This window comes from Pinus tabuliformis, chromosome 7 (genome assembly GCF_031772625.1).
Source record: "Pinus tabuliformis cultivar Carrire ecotype Pingquan chromosome 7, CPIR1, whole genome shotgun sequence".
In the NCBI taxonomy this organism is placed as follows: domain Eukaryota; kingdom Viridiplantae; phylum Streptophyta; class Pinopsida; order Pinales; family Pinaceae; genus Pinus; species Pinus tabuliformis.
The window spans coordinates 810,337,219-810,361,262 of NC_142293.1; the positions used below are offsets into that span (position 1 = coordinate 810,337,219).

Below are 24,044 nucleotides of genomic sequence, written 5' to 3' on the forward strand. Positions count from 1 at the left end.
TGGAGATCCCTACAACCACAATACCAAAGAAATGAATTCCATGGATACAAACACGTCTGGTTGCATCATAATTCAATTGGGAATACGAGATTTTAGTCTTTTTTGGGATTTTACGATACTGAATTTGTGTGAGTGATGCCATGCAAAATCATTGCAACCCTCTAGCTCCTGCATCGACATCATAAATGGAAATCTAGCCCAAGAAATCCATACAAAAGTCGCATCTTCATTTATTGGGCTCCTTGACATTATACCTGTTTCAAGGGTGAATTTTTGGATGCATATTCCAAATCGATTTTTTGTTTTAAGAGACACAGCTTAAGTTAATGTCCATGCTTGTGTTATCAGCCCGACTTTGTCCCAATGGCATCGAAGGCACTGTCTTTCCTTTCCTCATGTCAGTGTCTAACTTTGGGAATACATCTGGTTCTTGGTTTAGTGCACTTCTACTCTAGTGGCTTCATGTCCAAAAAGATGACTACAGTAGACTTTGGATAACAGTTCTTATATGCAGCTTGATGAGATTGTCACCTTTCCTATTTCTCTTTCTTGTGCCAGATTGTACAGTGGAAAGCATTAAACCCCCAAACATTGCCTTATCATATGATTCAGAAATATAAGAGAACCAAGGAGGTAGGAGGTATGAATGTAGATCATTTACAATTTGCTTTTCCTAATGGAAAATATCATGCAACAATACTATTTTTTCCCGTCCAGATTATCACAAAAATGCAGCATCAGTGTGAACAACAACTGGCAACATCTTATACAATGGTATTACATAGAAGTTCTATGTTGAGGGAGTGAACCATGACTATACATTTAATTTGAAGTCAAAAATAGTGCCTTGGAGGATCCAGATGACCATTTTTCCCTTGCTTAGTCTGGAATCAGTTAATGTTCAAAATATTGTTTGTGGTAGTAAGCATGCTGGTAGAGACATGAGAAAATGAGAGATCTTCGGCTAGAAATGGGTTTTCATTCTGTAATATGATGGGATTTCCCTCTGCAATATTAGCTACTAAATTTTACTTGTATGGAAAGATTACTAATTTCTTTGTTCAATATTTTGTTTTAATTTTATTCATTCCAGTCTATTATATTATATTTTATTACAATTTTGTTCATTTCAGTCTATGATATTTTATTCAATTCTATCACATTGTTTTTCGAAATTATAAAAGTAAAGGCAGCTTCCTGTTTTTTGAAGTTAGAAATTATAAAAGCAAGGCAGCTTCCCTTCTCTGCCATTAAAGGTATCTTTTGATGCAGAGTAAATATACCATTTTTAAATATTAAAAATTCAAAAATATTATTTAAATGCTCGATCCAAAAGTGTCATCCAGTGCATGGATCCACATTAATAAAGTGGATATAGTTATGACAGGTATATGGTATATGATTTCATATTGATAAAGTATTTCCAGTTAATAGAGGAGTATAATTTGAATTTAAACTGGGTGTTTTTCCATTTTCAAATAGGTATGTAGATACAGAACAATATGCACAAAGATACAACGTTCTTTTATAATAAAGTAAATTTAATTGGAACAAATTTTACTTTGGAATTTTATATTTCTTAATCTTTTATCACATAATATCATAATTATAATCATGAAAAATTAATTCAACTTCAACCTTTACTTTCTCACCCACCACATACGCCCCATAATGATTATATATTTTCAATCTCAACCTCTCCTCAGCAACTTTTTACATATGTCCAAAATTGTTCGTCAACTTTTTGCATAGGTAAAAACAAGGTTTGACATGATCAAATCAACTTCAACTTTCTTTCAAAGTTATGCTTATTCTTAAAATGCCTTTACTATTAAGATGTCCAATTGTCAATTTGCAAATTGGGTTGTTTTGGTCATTCCTATGAATCTTTATATTTTATCATTTCAATTATATTATTATTAATTATTATTTTAATTATATTATTATTATTATTATTATTATTAAATAAAATTAATTATACATCACAAATTTAATTGTGTTTTATTAAAAATCACATATGAATACAATAAGTATTGGTTTAAGAATATTATATTTTGACTTTCTAATCGCACTATACAATTATGGCTTTCAATGTAGTATCATTCTATATATGTATATTATTCTTTACAAAATATAATAATAATATCATGGTTTCTAATGGAATTAACTTTTTAATAACAACATATCAACATGTTTTCTAATATTATGTTTTGACTTTTTACGGGATAGTCATGGTGGTTATTGCCTTCGTCACTAGCAAGCTTTGTATATGCTTGGCCATCTATAAAGGTTTCTTGATTTTGGGTAATTAATTTAACCTCTTGATTTTGGGTAATTAACTTACTCTAAAATGAAAAAAGACATTCAATGTGTTCTTTGTAATATAGATATAAACAAAACATCTAAAGAAAAGTTATTGCACAATGATCCAGTCCAAGAAAACAAGGTTTTCGACAAACCAATTAACTCTTCTATAAAAATTCAACAATTCCAATTTAATATTCCTATCGGCCTCTCTTTGTACCTTTTGGGACAATTGCTAGTTATTTAGTACTAGTAATAACACTAAATAAATGGGGACCCTCCTAAAAATAAAAAAAACTAGCATTTAGAATTCCCTTTTAATAAAACACACTATCATAAACTTAGGAAAAACATCTGCAAACGCAAAGTCTTAAGCTCAAATAAAATCGCTCTCTCTTAATGATGAACATCGCATTGCAGAAGGGAAACAGAAGGCATCATATATAAAGAAACTTTCGAAATTGCAAAAACGCGATGATGTGAGATCGCGAGCCACACAGATTCATCGCATATCGCAGAACCCATATATCGTAGCGTCACCTAAGATAAAACATCCTGATATTGCGAAATGCGATAAAGCATCTCGCAATCGCATAATGAAGCAAATGATTGTTAACGACAAGGATTAGCGATATTGCGAAGCAAATCGCAAAATCGCTTTATCGCAGATCAAAAGGGCTCACAGTTCGATGAAATATTTCTCGTCATTCGATACCGAGTTATGGGCATTAATGTCAACTTAGTGGTTTATTGATGGTTATTTATGAGAAATTATTTAGATCTGAACAAAAGGGTTATTTCACGTAAGGTAATATATTTGATGTGATTTTGAAATTAAGAGCTTTCCCATCACCTTATTACTTACCATCATTCATTATCTTTATTATTGTGCCTTAGTTCTCTACTTGTGAACTTACAGGAGAGGTACGCAGAACAATACACAGAGCAGTGCACAGAACGTGATGGGGAAGAAAGGAAAAGCTCCGGTATCTGAAAAACAGAGATGACTCCATTATTCACGGACACCACCTGTACCAAAGAAGCAGGGATACCTACTTGGGAAGGCATGTATAGTCTGCTGGAGGAAGAAAACTCGAGAGTCATTGAAGTTACAGCTACGGCAGATGGACGTGGGTCATCCAAAGAATCACTTACAGAGCTTGTATGCTCATTCTTGCACCGTATCGAAGCAAGGCCAAAAATAATTCCCTATACAGATATGGTCAAATGGGTGATAGACGATGCTGATATAACAGACAGGCAATTCAAGTCGTGGAACTAGGAGGTTATAGGATCATTTACTCCACAGAATTTAAGACGCATGTATCATTTACCAGAGCCATAGGCTAGCTATAACAAACAGTTCGTGGAGAAATTCGCCAAGGAGAACGAAGATTTGGCGGAATGCACCAAAAGTTGGTCAGCGAAGGAAGAGCCGTTAAAGAAGGACAAAAATGGTATGTACAACACTGGTTCCCTCTCTTCTCTGTATTGTTTCGTTGCTGCAATGTTATGTAGGCTATTCAGAAAACCTGATATCAATAAGTTTTCATCCGAGTGGCTACCCCTACTGGATGCGGCCACCAACGCCACTATAATGGACTGGGCCCAAATATTGTCTGATAACTTAGCCTCTGCTATTTGGAATTATCGGTCTAAAAGGACTCCTTCTCAGAGGATTTATCCTCCTTTCTTTCTAGCTGCCTATGTCATGGATGCTATCTATTTTGTTTCTAAATTTCCTCTCATGGGTTGGAAATGGACGGTACAGAATCCCTTACCCATTCAAGTCTACCATAAGGAACTGTGGGATTCTAAGTTCACCCCATATTTTTATAAAATATGCCATGGAGTTATGCTACCCATTCACAAGATGTTGTATAATACAGATGCCCCAAGATTTTCTCCTGAAGCCGAAATTGATATTCTCCCTATGGGAAGATGGTTCAGAGAAGAATTTTTCACTTATATCAGAGTATTTGGAAGCATTGCCTCTCCTCATGTACTTCCCTTGTATGTTCCTGACAAATTGATGGCCCGGGAAATAGCCTACCAAACCTGTGGGGTTGGAGGAATGAGCAGAGAACTTAAGGACAAGAAAAAGGCAATCTGGCCACAATTCCCTGTGGTTTGTGCGGCTTTTGCATTGTTTGATCTAGGTCACACTTTCAAGGAAGTAGACAACATGTTGAGTCTATGATTGCTTAAGTTCCCAGGGAGACAATTTGATCCCTTTGATGTAATAAATAATTTTATCACAGCAGTTAAAATAAAGGTGTTCACTACGGAAGATGATCTCTTCGACGATGTTTTCCAGTAGAAGAGCACACTCAGAGACATATTACACCTGGCCCAAATCTGGTTTGGCCCAGCAAAGTTCCAAGAGTTTAAACTCTACAGAGAACGAAGATTGGCAAATCTCCGCTTGGACAAATTGCACTTAGAACCAATAAGGGAACCCATTCCCAGCATTAGTATTAGTGGAAGCTCAGGGAAAGACAAGTCTAAATCTAAGTCTGAAAGAGAATCGCCAGAAAGGTCTAGACGGTCAAAGAGAAATCACAATAAGGGTGAAGGATCAGTCAAGGATACTGCCCAATCCAAGGAGAATCCTGAGCAGCAAGTGTTGTCGCCAACACAGGTGGAAATCCCTGCTCCCCTCATCCAGCCAACAAAGCCATTAAGAATAGAGCTGGAGAAAGAATGGGAAAACTTTAATGAATTAATCAACACAGAGGAGCAAAATGTGGAGACACCAAGGAATCCAGCACAGACAATCACAAAAATGGTGATTGAAACAGTTGTCACTGCTCCGGAAACTGAGTACATTCCCATAGCTCCATCATTTGAAATCATGCTAAAGATAGAGGAAATCCCTTCTCTAGATGTGTTTTACAGTCTGTAGCACAAAGCTGTGGTCAGGAGACAGAGAAAGAAGAGAAAAATAGACAACATGCTCTCACCTGAAGCAGAGCCGCTGGATATCCTTTGGCAAGACCCTACCACTGATCCGATAGAGAACCTGACTAGATTATCCCAAATCGCACGAGCCTATGCTTCTACTACTATTGATAAAGCATCTGAAGTTCAGAAATTGCTTAAAGATAAAGAGGATAAAATCATATTTTTGCAGCAACAATTACAGCAGGCCAGCATTAGCCGGGAAGCGGAAGAAAAATTGGTAAAGTTACAACAGGACTTCCAGCAAATGCAGCTAGGTTATCAAAGCAGTCTGGCCAAAAAATAATAGCAATTACAGGCCACGTTAGAAATGCATAAATATGATCCTAAAGTCGCAGAATTTGTCACAGAAGCCCTTGCCCTGAATGATCAACTCTTGCAACAGCAGGAAAAGCTTTGCCAAAGAATATCGTAATGGAACTCTCACTGCGAAATGAGCAACAAAATCACAAGTCAAGTCGTATATTTACGACTTGATTATGATTTAGTTGATAAGAAAGTTTATGACTATTTGAATTGGTGGGAATCAGAGGAAGGCAAGAAAGCAGGGTTTGCCCAAGATCAATAAATCCCACAAAGAAATGTTGTTTAATAAATCGGATGCACAGATCAAAAAAGCAGAACAGACAGCGGAAGAGGCAGCGACAGCAGCAAGCAATATGATTGACTGTGTCAATGAAGATCTGCACAGAGCCAACCTGATATCGGAAACCGCTCCAGGATTTCTCCCAAAAATGCAGCAACTGCAAACAAGTTGGAGACAGAAAGTTGAAGAAAGGGCAGAGTCAATCAAAAAGTTAACTAAGTTAAAATGGGACACTTACTGGCAATATTTGGTGAAACCACATAGTCAGTGTATGACTCTGAAGTTCCTTACAAATTCTGCCGAAAAGATAGCGCCAATGCTTGCTAATTCCGTTTTCGCAGGACAATTAAAATCGGAGGTCAGCCAACTGACACTCCTGAAGCCGATGCTGGATGCTTTTGACTTTAGAGAACAGATGCATAGTTGATCTTTAGATACAGTTTCAGTTTAATTTCAATTTAATTTTGCTTTAGATGAGGATGGTCATTTAAACCTCCTCCTATATTTTTGTAATAACTATTTTTAGTCTTTAGTTAGTAGTATTTAAACCCCTCTCATGCATTTAGAGAGGGGTCCAGAAATTTGTCAAAAACAGTTCTTCAGAACATGCACTTCTGCACCCTCTGAGGAGGTTTTGATAAATGAATGGAATGAGATTTATTTATATTTGTGTTTAATGCCTGCTACTAAAATGCACTTCCGTACTCTTAGTAGATATTGAATTATGAGAAGATAAATCTATATTGTTGAAGCTCATGAGTAGGACTTATTATCAATGGTACTTTTATTTCTTAATGATTTCTACTTATGCGTCAAGTGATATGTTATTTTTAGTTGTTTATATATGAAGGCCTGAATGTTCAGTTATCATTTGGCACTTTTGTACGGTAGTAACTATTCTTTTTATGCTGAGTGTATGAATAACTTATTATGTGATATACTTATCATAATTGTTTCAGCTAATTTGTTATACGAAACAATTTACTTTTAATGGATTCTTTTCTCATAGCAATTGAATAATCTTTATTACCGATTGATGTTAGAAACTATTTTAGATCGCATAAGTGAAGAGTTAATCCCGTGATAGTTTTTTAGAATTAGATGTTTCCGTTCATTAGAATAAAATTTCATGTGTTATATTAGATTTAGATTAAAAGCATTTTACTTAGAAACTTTTAGGAAGGAAAACAACATCCCTTAGCATCATCACAAACAAATTGGGAAACTGGTCCCATTATCTGCAGTTGGAGCCACTATCCCAAACAGAAAAGGAGTTGCTTTCAAGGTCCAGACCAGGTGGTTATCCCCCTTGTTGTAGACCCGATTTTCGGGGCTTCAATAGGTTGATGGGACACTTATTCCAAGCTGAATATTGGGCAAAATCATAGTGATGGGGATCACTAGTGATTGTTTAATGGCTAAGGAAATTGGCAAAGGCAATGGCTAAGTCTTTGGAAAGTAAAATGGCATTTTTGGAACATTTATTTATGAAAATAATGGAAATTAGGAGAAAAGGGAGGTGAAAATTCATAGGTTGCATGTGAGGAGGAAATTGAAGGAAAATGATAGAAAAATAAAGAAAATAGAGGCCTTATTCATAAGAAAGTTTATGAGGATCAGTTGGTAACCTTTTGTCCGTCCAGTTTGGGAGCTCTATCATGATTCTCACTCTCTCTCTCTCATACCTTGGATACTTAGATCTTTCTTGGAGCACTCTTGCAGGGTGTGGCATACTTGGATTTTGGATCAGGAAGCCAAAGGAAGAGCAAGAAGGCGCAAGAGGACATCGATATCAGTAGCTACAGTGGATTTTTCTTGGAGGTACTGAGTTGCATGTATGTTTTTCCTCAGTAGTTTTGGCATGCATTGCATATGCATGTGGTTTGTTGGTTATGATCTTTCATTAGCATGGAGGATGGCCGAGATTGACAGTGGATTTTCCTAGCCTTTCCATTTCCCGGATAGCAATGGAGATTGTGGGTTTATTTCCTTTTTTTGTTTTGGTTGGTTCTCATGTTTCCTTAGCTTGAGTTGAGTTACTAGTTCCTGGAACCTTCGTTGGACAAACGCTCTGGAGCCCTGTAACAACTTGGATTGAGGTACTAGTCTCATAGCCTTGGTTGGAAAAATGCTCTGGAGCCCTTGGTGGGTTGAGTTACTAGTCCTGGAGCCTTGGTTGGACAAACGCTCTGGATCCCGATAAAATTTATGGGTTGACTTACTAGTCTTGGATCCTTGGTTGGAACAAATGCTCTCGAGCCCTGGAAGGCTTGGATAGAGACCAATCTGATGATGGTTTTTGGATGTCTGACCATGAGGTGGAATCATTGTTTAATGGGTTGAGGTGTTTGGCCTTTGGAAACCCTGGATGGTTTTGTATTGATGTGTTCTATGAGATCCCACATTCATGCTTGGAATATGGCACGGCGGTGAATGGTTGAAGAAATATTTGGCTCAGACATTGTCTGGTCGGGTGGAACATGGAAGTCCCATTCCGGTTTGGATTTTTCATCATCAATATGAGGTATCTGATGCAGGAGCATTCAGCTCAACATCATTATTGTATTCTAGTAGACATAGGGGGTCTTGTGTTTCAAGGAAGTTGGTTTCCTAAGTATTGAATTAATGTAATTATTTAATGTTTTGAGTGATTTTAATGAGAATAGGAATTAATTGAATTTTGTGAGGCATAATTGTAAATGTTCTCGAATGTAGGAGAACATGAGAGATTTATGATAGTTGAGTGATGAGAGGATTGAGAATTGACTGTAAATCTTAGATTAGGAGTTAGTTCATGATTTTGTGGATTTGAGAGAATCCTTAGGGATGAGAAAGAGATTTTAGGATTTTTTTGTGAAGCTTATGGATCTAAAATAGGAATTAGTTTTAGAATCCCTTTGTATAAATGTAAGCCTAAAAGGCATGATCAAAGGTTAGAGAGGTTAGAGTTAGAGAATTAGAAAGTTAGCTAGTTGATGTAATTGTAAACCTACGGGAAGATGATGAAACAGAGGCCATTAAATTAGAAGATTAGGCCGAGGAGAGACGAAGAGTCTTATTATGTAATTGTTTGTTGATATTTATATGCACAGAGAGTCAAATTCCAATTTATATAAGTGTGTTATCGAATATTGAATGATGAATTAATGAATTAGCATATTATGTGTAACAGAGAGTTGCAGGTGAAGTTCGACGATTACATAGAGAAATACATGAAGAGGAGGATCATAATGGATCATTGAATCCATTAGAAAGATCAAAGCCAAAGCTCAAGAGGAATTGCGCAGTGGAACAGCCGAGGGACCAAAATCTTGAAGAAACCCGAAACCATAGTGGAACGTTGAAGGAATAGCATAAAAGCATAAGTAAACATAGTAGTGGAGGATTAAAGTGTCAATGCACAACAACCGTTAGATCTCATATATCAATAGCCAAGATCCAATCGTAGAGGAGACGGAGGAATATCGCATCGGCAGTAACCCTTCAAGTGTTTTCGGATGGCCGAAGGGAATAAGCGATTGTGATCATGCGATTAATCGTCAACCATCAGATCGCGAGCCTGATTGACGGTTGAGATGTAATCGCATATCGCAAAGGTTAGGAACTAAAGCACGGTGCGATAGCCGATAGCTGATAGTGATAAGCGCTGATCGGAGATCGGAGGCATCGGCGATCGGAGATTGGAGGAGGAGCAGCGCAGCGGAAGGTTTAATATGGAATGCGGACTCGATGATAAATATGAATGGGGGTGTATAGATTTTGAGATCCGCTTATGTGGTTTGGAGCGGAATTTCAATGCATTTCCTTTGTATTTCATTAAAGTGTTGTCCCGAGTCTTTTAAGGCTTAAGCATTATTTAAACGCTTCCGATAGTCGCATATCGGAATCAAAGGGGTGATAAGAGCATATATGTGGTATGACCATGACAACTGCAATGAGCGATTACGATAAAGGAAATTCTTGGAAAACGTGCTAAGGCAAAGGAAAAGGCGAAAAGGTATGATTTATGTGGTTTTATGTGTCATCTATTATAAAGGGTTTAATAAAGACTGGGCTATTGTAATGAATTGATGCCGCATGAATTCTAATTAAAGGGGCCATAAAACATTGTTCATTTATAATGAATATTTGACCGGATGGTCATATAATTCCTAGGGAAAATGGTTTATGCATGGGAATATGCATACAGTGGGTAAAGCAGGGGTAACCCTGCGTCATTTGGTATCAGATCTGAACAAAGAAATTATGTGTGAAAGTTTCTTTGGAAGAATTTAGAATAGAGATATGTGAAAAGATGTGTATGCAAGCAAGGGAGATCAGATTCTAATCTGACAGTGAAGCAACCAGAGTAAAGTTGGGAGATTGTTAAGTTCTTAGAGGCAGGTGAGTAAGAATTAAGAAGAGACTGCAGAAACATAAAGAATCTACAACGATGTTTTGAAGAATGGAGATTCACTCGGATGTGAAGAGTGGGTGGAGAAACCATGCAGGTATTGTTTTATTTAACTCTGATTTGAGTTTTGTTGGATAAAGAAATAGATTGAAGATTGATAGTTGCAGCTAATGAAGTATCTCAGCAAAAGAAGATCAAGTCTTAAGAAGCAGTAATGAAAGAAACTGGTAAGGATTTCTGAGTGGAAAAAAACCTCAGCAAAGGAGAAATTGTTGCTGATAGCTAAGCTTTGCCAAGATAAAGCCGGAAGATTGGAAGAAAGAATCAGACTCTAAATCTGATTGACAGTGGCTGAATATTGAGAATTTGTGCATTGGAAGCATGAAGATCTGCTGAAATAGATTTGCAGAAATGGTGAGATCCTGAAGGTAGGTGAAGGTATGCAAATTTGTCTAATGATTAGTAGATATTGAATGAATGAAGTTTTAGAGCAAGATTACAGTAGTTAAACTGTAAGAGGGACTTTGTAAGCTCTTGAAGTAACAGAGTTTGAAGATACAGTTGAAGGCTAGTGGAAAGAACAGTCCATTCAAAAAGTGCAGGTGAATGGGAGGACAAGATCAGACAGAGATCTTAAAGGTGAGGTGATATGTTCTTATTTTAATTTGAATTGAATATTGGAGAGTTGTGGTCTTTATATTGATGCACAGGTAGCAACAGAGGAAGGTGAGAAGATTGCAGCAACCTAGAGCAAGGAGTGCTCAATTGGTTCCAAAGGAAAGAACCAGAGAAATGCCAACAGACTGAGCTCAGAGGAGAGAATCTTAGTGAGGCATATGTAGCAAGGAGGAGACTTGTTACTACAGAGGTATTGTTGCAGATCACAAAGGCAATTCCATAAAGGATGTGGGTAGAATTTCTAAGAGATAAAGGAAGCTGGTAAGAGTTTCTAAGTGAAAGCAGAAATGTGGCAGAACCTTGAGGAATTCCAACAGAGATTGGATAAAGAGGACAGTTGTGTTCTTGAGAAGGTGCAGATGAGTTGAAGCCTAAAGGAGCAGAGAAGAGTGCTCAAAGGAGGTTCCAGAGATAGAGAACCAATTGCTTGCCAAAAGACCAAGTACAGAGGAAAGTTTGGTGAGGTAAGTGGCAGCAAGGCAGACTTGCTATTGTGGAGGCTTTAGTGCAGCTCATAGTGAGTGAGTGAGGAACTCATAGAGATAAAGAGGATGATTACTAGTGACAGTCATAATAGAGGTTCTGAAAGAACCACAACCAAGGACAGAAGAAAAGAAATGCCAAGACAAATGGCATGAGAATGAGTGATGAAGAACATGATAGAGAAATGGTTGAGATATCAGTTCAGCTTGAAGTATTAATGGAAATGTTGCAGAGAAATGAAGCGGAACATAAATATGGTTACATCATGAGAAAGAAAGTGAAGTGGCAAAGGCTACAAGAGAAGAGGAATCAGCAGGTGAATATGCAGTTAAAAAAGGAGCTAAGGGAACTTGAACAGATTATAGATGTCAAATTGAAGACAGAGAAGCTTGAAAGAGTTGAGCTACAGCAAAAGGAAGATGTTGAAGTTTTGACATGTGAACCAAAACTTGGACCATTACTTTTTGAAAGTGATGAAGAGACAGAGGAGTTGAATCATATGAATGATTCAGAGCAGCCATAAGACTTGATGACTGAAGCATCAAATGAGACCGAAAGGTCTTGTATTTTTAAAATTAATGGTTTGTGTATGATTGCAGGTTTGGAAGAAGATAGGCAGTCTTTTAAAGTTGTCAAAAACATGAAAGAATACCTTCCAGAAAATGAAAGTTTTGAAGCAGAATATGACAAGGAGACCGGAAAAGAATTAGTTTGCTACAGTGGACAAGTGCTGGAAGACATCATTGAAACAAATGATGAGAAGGAGAGACTAGCTGACAGTCTCAAGAGTTCTTTGAGTTTGAATCAGCATACTGATATGCTGACAGAGGAAGAGAGATCTGAGCAACACACTGAAGTGTTGCCAAAGGAAGAAGAGGTACAGAGGTCTTATATTTTTAATTATGATGACTGTCTTATAATTGAAGATGTTATTGCAGAAACTGGAACATATTTGGCACAGGTGGACAGCCAAATGAAAGAAGAAGAGGAATAACATATACTAAAGGATGTTAAGAAAGATTTAGCAGAGGAAGAAGGACCGTGTGATGATGGATCAATCACTAATGAAGAAATGGGAGATTGTGTAAAATTTCCAAAGTTTAATCCAAGTAAAATTAATGAATTATATAGGGAATTAGACTTTCAAAGGAGGAAGTTAGAAGAACAGAGGATAAGTGTTCAGGATAAATTGTTGAAGAAGAATGACAAAGAAGTTGTCATAAATAATAATCAAGAAGAAGTTGATAAGTATAGGAAACAGAAGTAGGAAATTGTTCTGAAAGACAATATAGCAACAGCTAAAAAGGTGCAAGATAGTAATAAAGAAGAGGGTAAGGATGTAAGGGCGGCAGCAATAATGAGAGTTCAGCAATCAAGAGTTGAAGACAATCAGAAGACCGAGAATATACCGGATAGAGAGATTGAAGTAATAAGAAGGTTAATGATGAAAGTGTCATAGAAGAAGACAACCGCAAGAAAGGAAAGGAATGACAACAAGAGGAAGACATCAATAGATTATGAAAGCAGAGCAAGTGGAGCATTACAGCATAGGGTATGGAGACCTGGAGAACAGCAACAGAAAACAGCAGCAATAGAACAATGGAAAAGTAAAAATGGGTTACAAAATAAAGTTTGGGATCCAGGAGGAATCAACTATCCAGAATTATGACCAGGAGGTCATAAATTTTCTTACTTGGGGAGTCTGATGTAGGAGCATTCAGCTCAACATCATTATTGTATTCTAGTAGACATAGGGGGTCTTGTGTTTCAAGGAAGTTGGTTTCCTAAGTATTGAATTAATGTAATTATTTAATGTTTTGAGTGATTTTAATGAGAATAGGAATTAATTGAATATTGTGAGGCATAATTGTAAATGTTCTCGAATGTAGGAGAACATGAGAGATTTAAGATAGTTGAGTGATGAGAGGATCGAGAATTGATTGTAAATCTTAGATTAGGAGTTAGTTCATGATTTAGTGGATTTGAGAGAATCCTTAGGGATGAGAAAGAGATTTTAGGATTTTTTTGAGAAGCTTATGGATCTAAACCAGGAATTGGTTTTAGAACCCGTTTGTATAAATGTAAGCCGAAAAGGCATGATGATAGGTTAGAGAGGTTAGAGTTATAGAATTAGAAATTTAGCTAGCTAATGTGATTGTAAGCCTACGGGCAGATGATGAAACAGAGGCCATTAAATTAGAATATCAGGCTGAGGAGAGACCGAGAGTCTCATTATGTAATTGTTCGTTGATATGTATATGCACAGAGAGTCAAATTCCAATTTATATAAGTGTGTTATCGAATATTGAATGATGAATGAATGAATTAGCATATTTTGTGTAACAGAGAGTTGCAGACGAAGTTTGGCGATTACACAGAGAAATACATGAAGAGGAGGATCATAATGGATCGTTGAATCCATTAGAAAGATCAAAGCCAAAGCTCAGGAGGAATCGCGCAGTGGAACAGCCGAGGGACCAAAATCTTGAAGAAACTCAAAACCATAGTGGAACGCTGAAGGAATAGCATAAAAGCATAAGTAAATAGAGTAGTGGAGGATTAAAGTTTCAATGCACAGCAACCATTAGATCTCATAGATCAATGGCCAAGATCCAATCGCAGAGGAGACGGAGGAATACCGCATCGACGGTAACCCTTCAAGTGTTGTTGAATGGTCGAAGGGAATAAGCGATTACGATCATGCGATTAATCGTCAATCGTCGGATCGCGAGCCTGATCGACGGTTGAGATGTAATCGCATATCGCAAAGGCTAGGAACTGAAGGACGGTGCGATAGCCGATAGCCGATAGCGATAAGCGCTGATCGGAGATCGGGCAAATCAAAGATCGAAGGCATCGGCGATCGGAGATCAGAGGAGGAGCAGCATAGCAGAAGGTTTAATATGGAATGCGGACCCGACGATAAATATGAATGCAGGTGTATAGATTTTGAGATCTTCTTATGTGGTTCGAAGCGGAATTTCAATTTATTTCCTTTGTATTCCGTTAAAGTGTTGTCCCGAGTCTTTTAAGGCTTAAGCATTATTTAAACGCTTTCGATAGTCGCATATCAGAGTCGGAGGGGTGATAAGAGCATATATGTTGTATGACCATGACAACTGCGATGAGTGATTGCGATAAAGGCAATTCTTGGAAAACATGCTAAGGTGGAGGAAAAGGCGAAAAGGTATGATTTATGTGGTTTTATGTGTCATCTACTATAAAGGGTTTAATAAATACTGGGCTATTGTAATGAATTGATGCCACATGAATTCTAATTAAAGGGGCCATAAAACATTGTTCATTTATAATGAATATTTGACTGGATGGTCATATAATTCCTGGGGAAAATGGTTTATGCATAGGAATATGCATACTGTGGGTAAAGCAGGGGTAATCTTGCGTTAGTATCTCTCCTTGTATTTCTATGAGTATTATAAGGGTTTATATGTAGATCATATGATTGTGATTTCATTGGTATTTATGTTGTTATTATATTAGTTATGTATGTGTTTTATGACAGTGATTGTGTATGGATCTCATCGTGTTTTTACTTGTAAATGAATGAACAATATATATGTGACCTAATGGATGAAATGGCAGTTAATGTGTTGAGGCATCAATTCATCTTAGTGATTCTCAGCTAAGTATGATATCGCTATGCGCAAATCTGTTATTTACACCTGTAGATTACATATTCGCTATATGTTTAACGAAATGCCTGTCATGGCTAGTAGGGGTCTAGTCAAGGCCTTATTCAAGTAATTGCATGTGTATTGTCATTTCCCTGTTATCTTGTTGTTATGAAGGTGTCATTCAATTCTGGGTAGTGACCTGGGCTCTAGGCCTAAAAAAGTGGCTCAAATCCCAGGGACACTTTCACAACACTAAGCAAAATAGTCCCTCGACACTGGCATGCCTATAGCGTGGGATTGTCCAAGGATCAAGTGGTCCAAAATATCAGTGGGACCCAGGGGTTGGTTGGAAAAAAGGTTGGGATCGTTCCTAAGGGTCCTAATGACGATGTTCAAGGTTTGTATGTTGTTTTTCCCTGGGTTCCACTTCCTTAATGTGACTTAATGTTTCTCCAAATTAATCCCAATACCATGAAATACAGGTGAATGAAAGAACTATCATAAATACATATTCTTGAAAATTAGGGATGGAAGGTTGTAACTCCTAATTTCAAGGGCTAAATTTACTTTTTTTACCCTCTCCCTTAAACTAAGGTGGGTTAACCTCTATACCTAATTTTTTTATAAAATAAATTTGATGCTATTTGTAACAATGTACTATGATATAATAAAAAAATAAAAATAAAAATAAAAATCACCCATTAAAAATTTAAAACCCTTTAATTTCGCCCCTAAAATTTTCCATGAACATCAGTTGTAGACTAGTCTTGAGTGTACAAGTGTTGCAGTTTTGCATGCACTCAGATGATCAACCTTGGGAATTGCGCAAGCATTTTGGAGGAACTTCCTAAATAATAGGGGGATAATTTCCTCGAGAATTGCACAAGGAAATAGGGGCTCAAGCTGAGGCAGAATTTAACTAAGTTTGGGTCGAAGCTTCTCATTGAGCAAAGAGATAGGTTATTCGCTTACAAGTAATACATCTTTATTCATCTGATTAATGCAATCAGGCTTAAGGGGTTTTTAGTAGTTGTTTTCCCCTAGAAAAAAATATTGTGCATGTGTGTTATTGTTGTTATAAATTGTGAATTGAATTCTGCAGATCAATAGAGTAGAATTGTGTCTCTTGATTTACAATTAAATTTATTGAGCAACTTCAATTCTATCACTATATTTCTACAATTTTGGAGTGATTGAAGATTGTCATTTGTTCTTTGGTTCCCTCTCTTGTTGATCGTATGATGCACAAATCTTATCACCATGTTATAACAATCCTTATTTTGTGCATGAACACTTGAGGAATTTTGAGTCCAACTATGTAGTCCATGCTCACTACATCACCCAACTTAACACCAACATCTGTTGACATTGTTGTTGTCCATTAAAAAGATTTAAACCATCTACACTATGTAGGATCACCTTTCATGCCAATCTAGTCATCATTATTTCTAATTTTCAACATCTAGTTTTATTTGATTAAGGGATGTTTCAAACTTAAATTGATAATTGAATATGAAAATTTTTTCCTAAGCTTTTAAGGTGAAAACTATAAGTAGAGCAACTAATGAAATGTTTATAATAGTTTTCATTTAAACAACACAGATTATTAACAAAAGATTCATGGAAAAACCTTTAGCTGGAACTAATATGTTTGGTTCAAATATAAACTAATATATTAAATATAAACTAAACCATTAGACTATTAAGTGCAATAAAAAACTCTTCTAACAAATGCAAAAGCTAACTACATGATTGTACTTGTGTAAATAGTATCATTGTGGTTTTGAGAACATATGACTTTTAAGGCCATTACCCTTAAAGTGATGTGAAAATTATTGTTGTTGTCTTTTAGTGATCTTGAGAGCAGTGGTCCCATGCATGAATATATTTAGTTAATTACAAGGAGCACTTGTTTTTTAAACTGTGAAATCTAATCATTTATATTTCAACTTTTTTCAAAGGCTTTTGTAGTTGGTTGATTAGTATCTTATCACATATAAAGAACATCTTTACTTATTCCACGATTATTATTACATCTAAAAAATATCCATCCATGATTATTATTACACCTAAAAATTGAATCTATGAAATCTAATAATTTATATTTCAACTTTTTTCAAAAGCTTTTGTAATTGGTTGATTAGTATCATTATCACATCTAATGAACATCCTTACTTATTCCATGATTATTATTACATCTAAAAAACATATCCATCCATGATTATTATTACACCTAAAAAAATATCCAAAATTAATCCATGAACAATAACATGTTCACAATACAATGCAAAGATTCGTCATCACAAAATTTACTCTACTTTGATGCTTGCTTAGGTTTGCTTCAACTTCTTAATTAATTAAAACTACCAGTAAATTAAATTTAAATAAATAAAAATAACAAAGAGAAACCTAAAGCAACTCCCACATTTTGTAGAGAATAAAATGAAATATAAATAATGAGTTACAACACAACTTTTTCCAATGCAAATATGAGGAGAAAGGCTCACTTCCATTTGACAACACTTTTCCCTAATAGAATAAGTATAATGCTCTCATCCATCTAGCAGGCAGTCCCTGGGAAACTTTCGGTGTCTGCACAGTAATCGTAAATCATATACTCCCTTAGTGGGTTCTTTCGGTGTCTGCACAGTAATCGTAAATCATATACTCCTTTCGCACCCACTAAAGCCTGTTCTCTGGGTGGAGTCCAAAACTTTCTTCGACAAGGATAGAAGAAGTAGCAGCAATGATGTTAGCCGAAGAATGCAAACAAAGCGGGTTTCCCTTCAGTCGGTCTTGACGAGCTGACCTCTGGTTGCCCAATCATTTGTATTCCAAAGTCTAGAGTAGATACCAATTGATATCTGTCATCCACTTTACCCAAATCTCTCTCCCTCATATTTTGGGTTATGAAATTTCTGTGGTATCAGTTTTCAAGGATAGACAATTGCTCAAAGTACCAAACTTAATTTCGTAGTAATCCGTTTCCAAAGTTAGGCAATTGCTGAGGTATCAAATTTTAACTAGAGGAGGAGACAAGAGATCAATTTCCACCTTACCAAATGTATCAAAAACTACAGCTGAAAGGAAATGGATATATACCAACTTGGCCTAAGGTATTGGTTCTTCCTGATTTGGTTTATGAGATTACGTGAATCAATTTTCAATTACAGAATCATGCAGAACAAAGGTGTCCTTATCCATTTAAAAAAAATTAATTGAAAATTGTTATATAAAGGACAATGATATTATATAAAGAACAAAATAATGAGTCCCTTTCGACTATTACAATTACGCGTACATTCATATATGTATTGGGAAAACAATGAAATAATGGAGCCCATACAGCAGATTCTGTATACAATAATGTATGTACTTGGAAAATAATGAAAGAATGGAGCTCATAGAGCAGAAAAGAATGAATAAAAGAATTGTTGGAAGGGCAGGGCATCGAAAATACATCAATCAGACAATGGAGTTGAGTTGGGCGCTCATTTACATTCTGCGGGTAGCCCCTGGGGGAACCTCTTGGTGTCAGCACAGTAATCATAGATCATATAGTTATTTCGCACCCACTGGAGTTTCTGCTCTTGGTTCGAGTCCAAAGCCTCCTCTGCTGCGAAGTTAGAAGAAGCAGCAGCATTGAAGTTGCGGAAGGATGCAACAAAAGGGGCTTTGCTCCAGTCTGTCTTGACGAGTCCACCTCTAGTCGCCCAATCATCTGCATTCCAGAGGCTTGAATAGACCTTCATTGCTTGGCTCTTAGGATAGTGATAATTGCTATCCACTTTACCCAACTCTGTCTCCCTGTTCTTAAACACTCGAACGGGAGTCTCGTCTACAGAGAATCTGAATAACAAACACACATTTATAATTCTGTTAGATTCAGAAATTGTATTGTGCTCTATTGAATGGATGAATGAGTGAAGAGGTAATAAGAGTACATACATGATTTGGTTTGATGTCCAGAGCACGGAGTAAGTGTGGAAATCCAAGGTTGGGTCGAACCACAAGTAAAATTGTTGCTCACGATTGCCAAGGCCTTGAGCGAAGACATTAGTGTGCATAATATAAGGATCCCCAGAGAGGTTGCCAAGAAATTCAAAGTCTATTTCGTCATGTTTGGGGCCTTGAGACGATAGCTGCAAGCGAGCATATACCAGCAACATGTTAGCATAACATAGGACAAGATATTGTCATTTAGAATATTAAAAGGGTAGAGTAACAATAAAACATACATAATAGGCAGTGACTGTGCCTGCAGAGTTGCCAGGTACCAACTTGATTTGCATATCAATCTTTGCAAACAGATGCTCCTCTTTGGATTGAAACCCACAACCTGTCATAAAAAACGGAAGGATCAGAATGTCGTAGGCGGTATAATAAGTGTATATGAAAATGAAATAGTTACAGAACATGTTGCCATGAAATTTATATTTAGAAAATATTACCTGAAGTTCGATCCAGAGTCAACTGTAGTTGTTGGCCATTGTCAAGGATTTTAGCACGATCATTGCCCCATGTAATGTCGACATCATTGTAGAAATTTGCAGAGACAGTTAGGAGAAGTGTCGATGAGATTAACAATAAAAGGAAGAGGAGGGGCGTGTCCATGTCCAAGGACAGAGTAATGCAGGGAGGATCTGGAAGGAAAGGAAGAGAATAGCCCAGGCAAACATAATGAATGACTGAAGGTCATCGTGGCAGCGAAAGTTGTTGGAGTGCGTCCCAACTTTATTGGATGGCTTTCACTTCCGGCAAGCAATAAATCCCATGCTATTGGGCCATTAATGCTTACCCATATTCTATAATGCGAATTTTTGGAGGGCGATGTGACATTGCTATGGATGTTCATACATCCATAACATTGATATTCCGGCAACGACGTAGTTTATGATAATGCTTCGACGTCCGCACCTTGTCGCCGTTTCCGGCCTACTTTCTATCCAATCTCATCCCGTCCTGTGTACGTCTAACGCCGGCAGCTGTAAACAGGCTCAACCAATGCACCTGTAAGCGGTAAATTTAAAAAATTTCAACTCGCAGTTTACCGCTCAAAATTTCAAAATTTAAAATCTGCAGTGGGCGGTTACAATTTTGCTATTTCTCCGCGCCCATTTGAATTTTGCTGCTAATGCCTCGACCAAAGCGGGTGGAGATATCCATGGAACTGGAAGGGTCTTTCATCCTGGAATTCAAACAGATTACAATGACAACATGTTCCTTCATCAAGGGGTCTTTCACGCGCTATGTGAGAATGGCCAATGTTGCAGGTGCAATTGTCGTTTCTACCAATTACACGTTGCTATAAAACATAACCTCCCGCTGCCTGCCAATGATTACCCACTGTTAAATTATTTTGAGAAAATATTCCCGTGGAATCACAAAGGCAATCTTAAGGTAGATACTAGAATGGAGGATCCAGATTATTGAAGGATAAGTTAATGGAATGGGTTCACGAAGTTGTAGCTTATGTTTGTTGCACATATAACCTAAAGATAGCGAGAAATATATGAAGCGAACGCCCAAACTTGGGAGCAAGAAACTTTGTTGAAGAAATAAAAAACTGCAATCCTGGCATATTTCAGAAAAGCAAAGAGGAAGGACGCTGAAGAAACTAAAAGACTGTGAGTGAATTAGACAAGAATTTTGTCCAGTTGATACATATCCATTTTACACAAGGAACATGGGGTCTCCATGACCGACGGTGGAGGTGAGACAAATGCAGTGGTATGGTTTCTATTTGGTTTATGGATTTGTGCATAAGTTCAATAAAACTTCACTTCACGGTGAAGTTGAGATATTCGGGCATTTAATCAATAAAATCTGTGCAATAAACATGATGCATTTTGCGTGCATGTCTTGGAATATCATATGTGGCATGCCTGTACTCTATTTCATAGATTTATGGATTTGTGATTTGTGCATTTTCCCAATGGTTTGTCGGTGAGCGTGAATGTAAGACTTGCGCCATATTGTAATATGTTTCTGGATGATTTTTCCAATGTGTTGGAATATCATATTTGGCCCTGTGTGCGTGTCTTATTTTGTAAAGCCATCCGGTAAAATTCAATAACAATTCAATTATTTTATTATTAAGAAGTAACTATTTCGTCATGTAATATACAATTGGAGATTATTTATATTTGACATTTTAGTGGCCAACGAAATGGAAGCTTTTATGGTTTTCCTTACGGACTAGAGGGAATTTCACAATTTTCCTATGGAAAACTTAATGGGTTTAGTAAGAGGTTATATGGAAAGTTTAATGTTTAGTTAGTGTTACTAGGAGGTTATATATTTAATTTCAAAGAAATTTGAAATAATATTATATAAATATTTTTATTTTTAATAATAAAAAGATAGAATTTTGTTTTTAAATTTAATTGTTATTTTAAGATTAAATTATTATTATAATAAAATAATAAGTTTTTGTATATTTAATTATTATGTAAAAAGTATGGAGTGAGTTTTTAGGTAAAAAAGTATTTGAGAAAGTTCTATCTGTAAGAATATGTGTTTTTCTATAGAAGATTAGTTGTTTAAATTTTCCTAGAAAATTAGAGAATCCATTTATGCATTAAAAAACACCCTAATAAGAACCCTAATCCATTTATGCATTAAAAAACACATTTTAAACAAAACAAAATTAGAATCTCACCTAAAATTGTATTTCCAATTCCTGTGAAATAGGTCATTTTGTATATTAATTAGATCATACCTATATTAATAAAGAATACTTGTTGTTGACTCCATAATTACTCTCCATTTTCTTTTCTTCCATATATGTATGCATGTATATTCTATATTTTATCTTGTGATTGAATTGTTGCATTATTGGTAACAACTTTTACTATGTAATCCCCTAAATTACCACAATATATTTTACATGATTTAATTAATCTTCATGGAGATAACTAATCATTTTGAAATGCATTATCACTTCAATTAATGCGGCTAATTAATATTGCTAAAATTAATGTAATTGGCCAATTTCATTTTCTTCAAATGTTCAATGAATGATGACAGTAGGAAAGATTGTAAAAGGCTTAGGGCTTGTATTTAATACATGATTGTATTATTATTGAAATCAATATTTGTAAACCAATCATTTAAAGTTAAATTATTGTCAAATTGAATTAAATATAATATATTTGTCATATATATTACCATTAAAGTCAATGAAAATTATTATTTTCCACAATATCATCAAGAAATCAATGCAACAAAAGAATATCCCATTTTCAAATGCTTATTTATTGATGACATATGCCAATATCAATTGATGCAATTTTAAAGTAATTTTGATAGTTCTCAAATTTTAAACGTCATTTTAAGGATTTAATCATAAGATTTCTTTTAGATTCTACAATCACTTTAAGTTGTTTTCTTAAATACAACCATATCCTCAAAGATTAGTTGCCGATGAAGAACTTTAAACAAAAGTTAATATTAATATTGGTGAATACATTTTTACCCAAAATTTTCTTACAAGATGTTATATTGTTTAATTTACATAGTACCATAGTCATGGTTGACAAAAAGTAGATATACAATGGTCTACTAACAAGTACAAATTTAATTATTTGTTATTACAAAAAAACTAAACCATATAGATGAGTTATTATGTCTAGGGAGGAGACTAATGGTAACATGATCAGTCCCTTACAACATGATTAGATTTTAGTTTTGTTTCTATTAGCTATTAATTGGTTGATTTGATTCATTATCTTGTAATATATTTACTAGTTTAATGAGTAATTAATTGCCACCAATTTGTAGTGTATTTTCCAGTTTAATGAGTCATTAATTGCCTTCAATTTATAACATATTTACTAATTTAATGAGTCATTAATTTCCTTCAATTTATAGCATATTTACTAATTTAATAAATTTTAGTTTTGTTTCTATTAGCTATTAATTGGTTGATTGATTCATTATCCTATAATATATTTACTAGTTTAATGAGTAATTAAATGCCACCAATTTGTAGTGTATTTTCCAGTTTAATGAGTCATTAATTGCCTTCAATTTATAGCATATTTACTAATTTAATGAGCTGCTAATTATTATCAATATGTAGTATATTTGCTAGTTCATATTGGTTCCTTTTTAATGGTTTCAAATTCATTTCATTTTTATTATTAATTTTTTTAAATATGAATAATTTATTAAATGCCATGAATTTGTGTGATTTCATTGTATAATATTGAGCTTAATCCAATTTCAATGTAAGAACTTTATAAAATTATATGTTTAAATATTAAATAAAAACGCCATATATGTGAAATGGATAGTATTAAATTATATGTATGTAAACGTGCATTAAACAGTAGTATACACAAGTACAAACACATGATATATGTGTGGGGGTGGGGGTGGTAGCCAACTACAATATTTAGTTAACCTATTGAGAGTAGGATGGAATACATTGCCCCCAATTTGTCTGCTATTCCAGGGAGTGTGGTTGCAGCGAAATTGATGGGTATTGCAGGGGGTCTCTCTTCACTGCCTAAAATGGAAGCTTGTAATGTGCAGCTTCTAGGTGCAAAGAAAAAGAACTTGGCAGGATTTTCAACAGCGACTTCACAGTTTCATGTTGGATACCTTGAAAAAACAGAAACTTTCCAGAGCACGCCACCCGCTTTGAGAATGCGTGCATGTCGATTGTTAGTTGCTGAATTTTTTTCCATGAAACAGTTGAACCAGAGACTGTTGGAAATATTGAGAGGGGGGGTGAATTAGCATTTATTTTCAATTGTCATTTTTACCAGTTAAATTATTTATATTTAGAACACAAAATGATCAATAAGAATAAATGCTTTTATTAATATAATCTTTACAATAAATTAGGTACAATATATATAAGGCTCCAATCTGTTACCAAGCACCAACTTGGTCATTTGTGAGGCTCCAAACCTATCTTCTCAAGGCACCAACCTTGTGTTTAGGATCACCTACTCCAAGGACATCAAGCCTTCCAATTCTGAGGCACCAACCCCAA

The 24,044-nt window shown here is 35.7% G+C and overlaps 1 protein-coding gene across 1 annotated transcript; it reads right to left on the reverse strand.

Annotated features, from left to right (window-relative positions):
• Window positions 1-18,254: 18,254 nt before the first annotated feature.
• Window positions 18,255-19,716, reverse strand: LOC149250043 (xyloglucan endotransglucosylase protein 1-like). The gene is made up of 4 exons (XM_089456381.1): window positions 19,492-19,716; window positions 19,279-19,379; window positions 18,989-19,182; window positions 18,255-18,889 (listed from the first exon to the last, which is right to left on the reverse strand). Exons 1-4 carry the CDS (start codon window positions 19,652-19,654, stop codon window positions 18,532-18,534), a joined length of 816 nt encoding a protein of 271 aa, XP_089312507.1. The 5' UTR covers window positions 19,655-19,716; the 3' UTR covers window positions 18,255-18,531.
• Window positions 19,717-24,044: the final 4,328 nt, after the last annotated feature.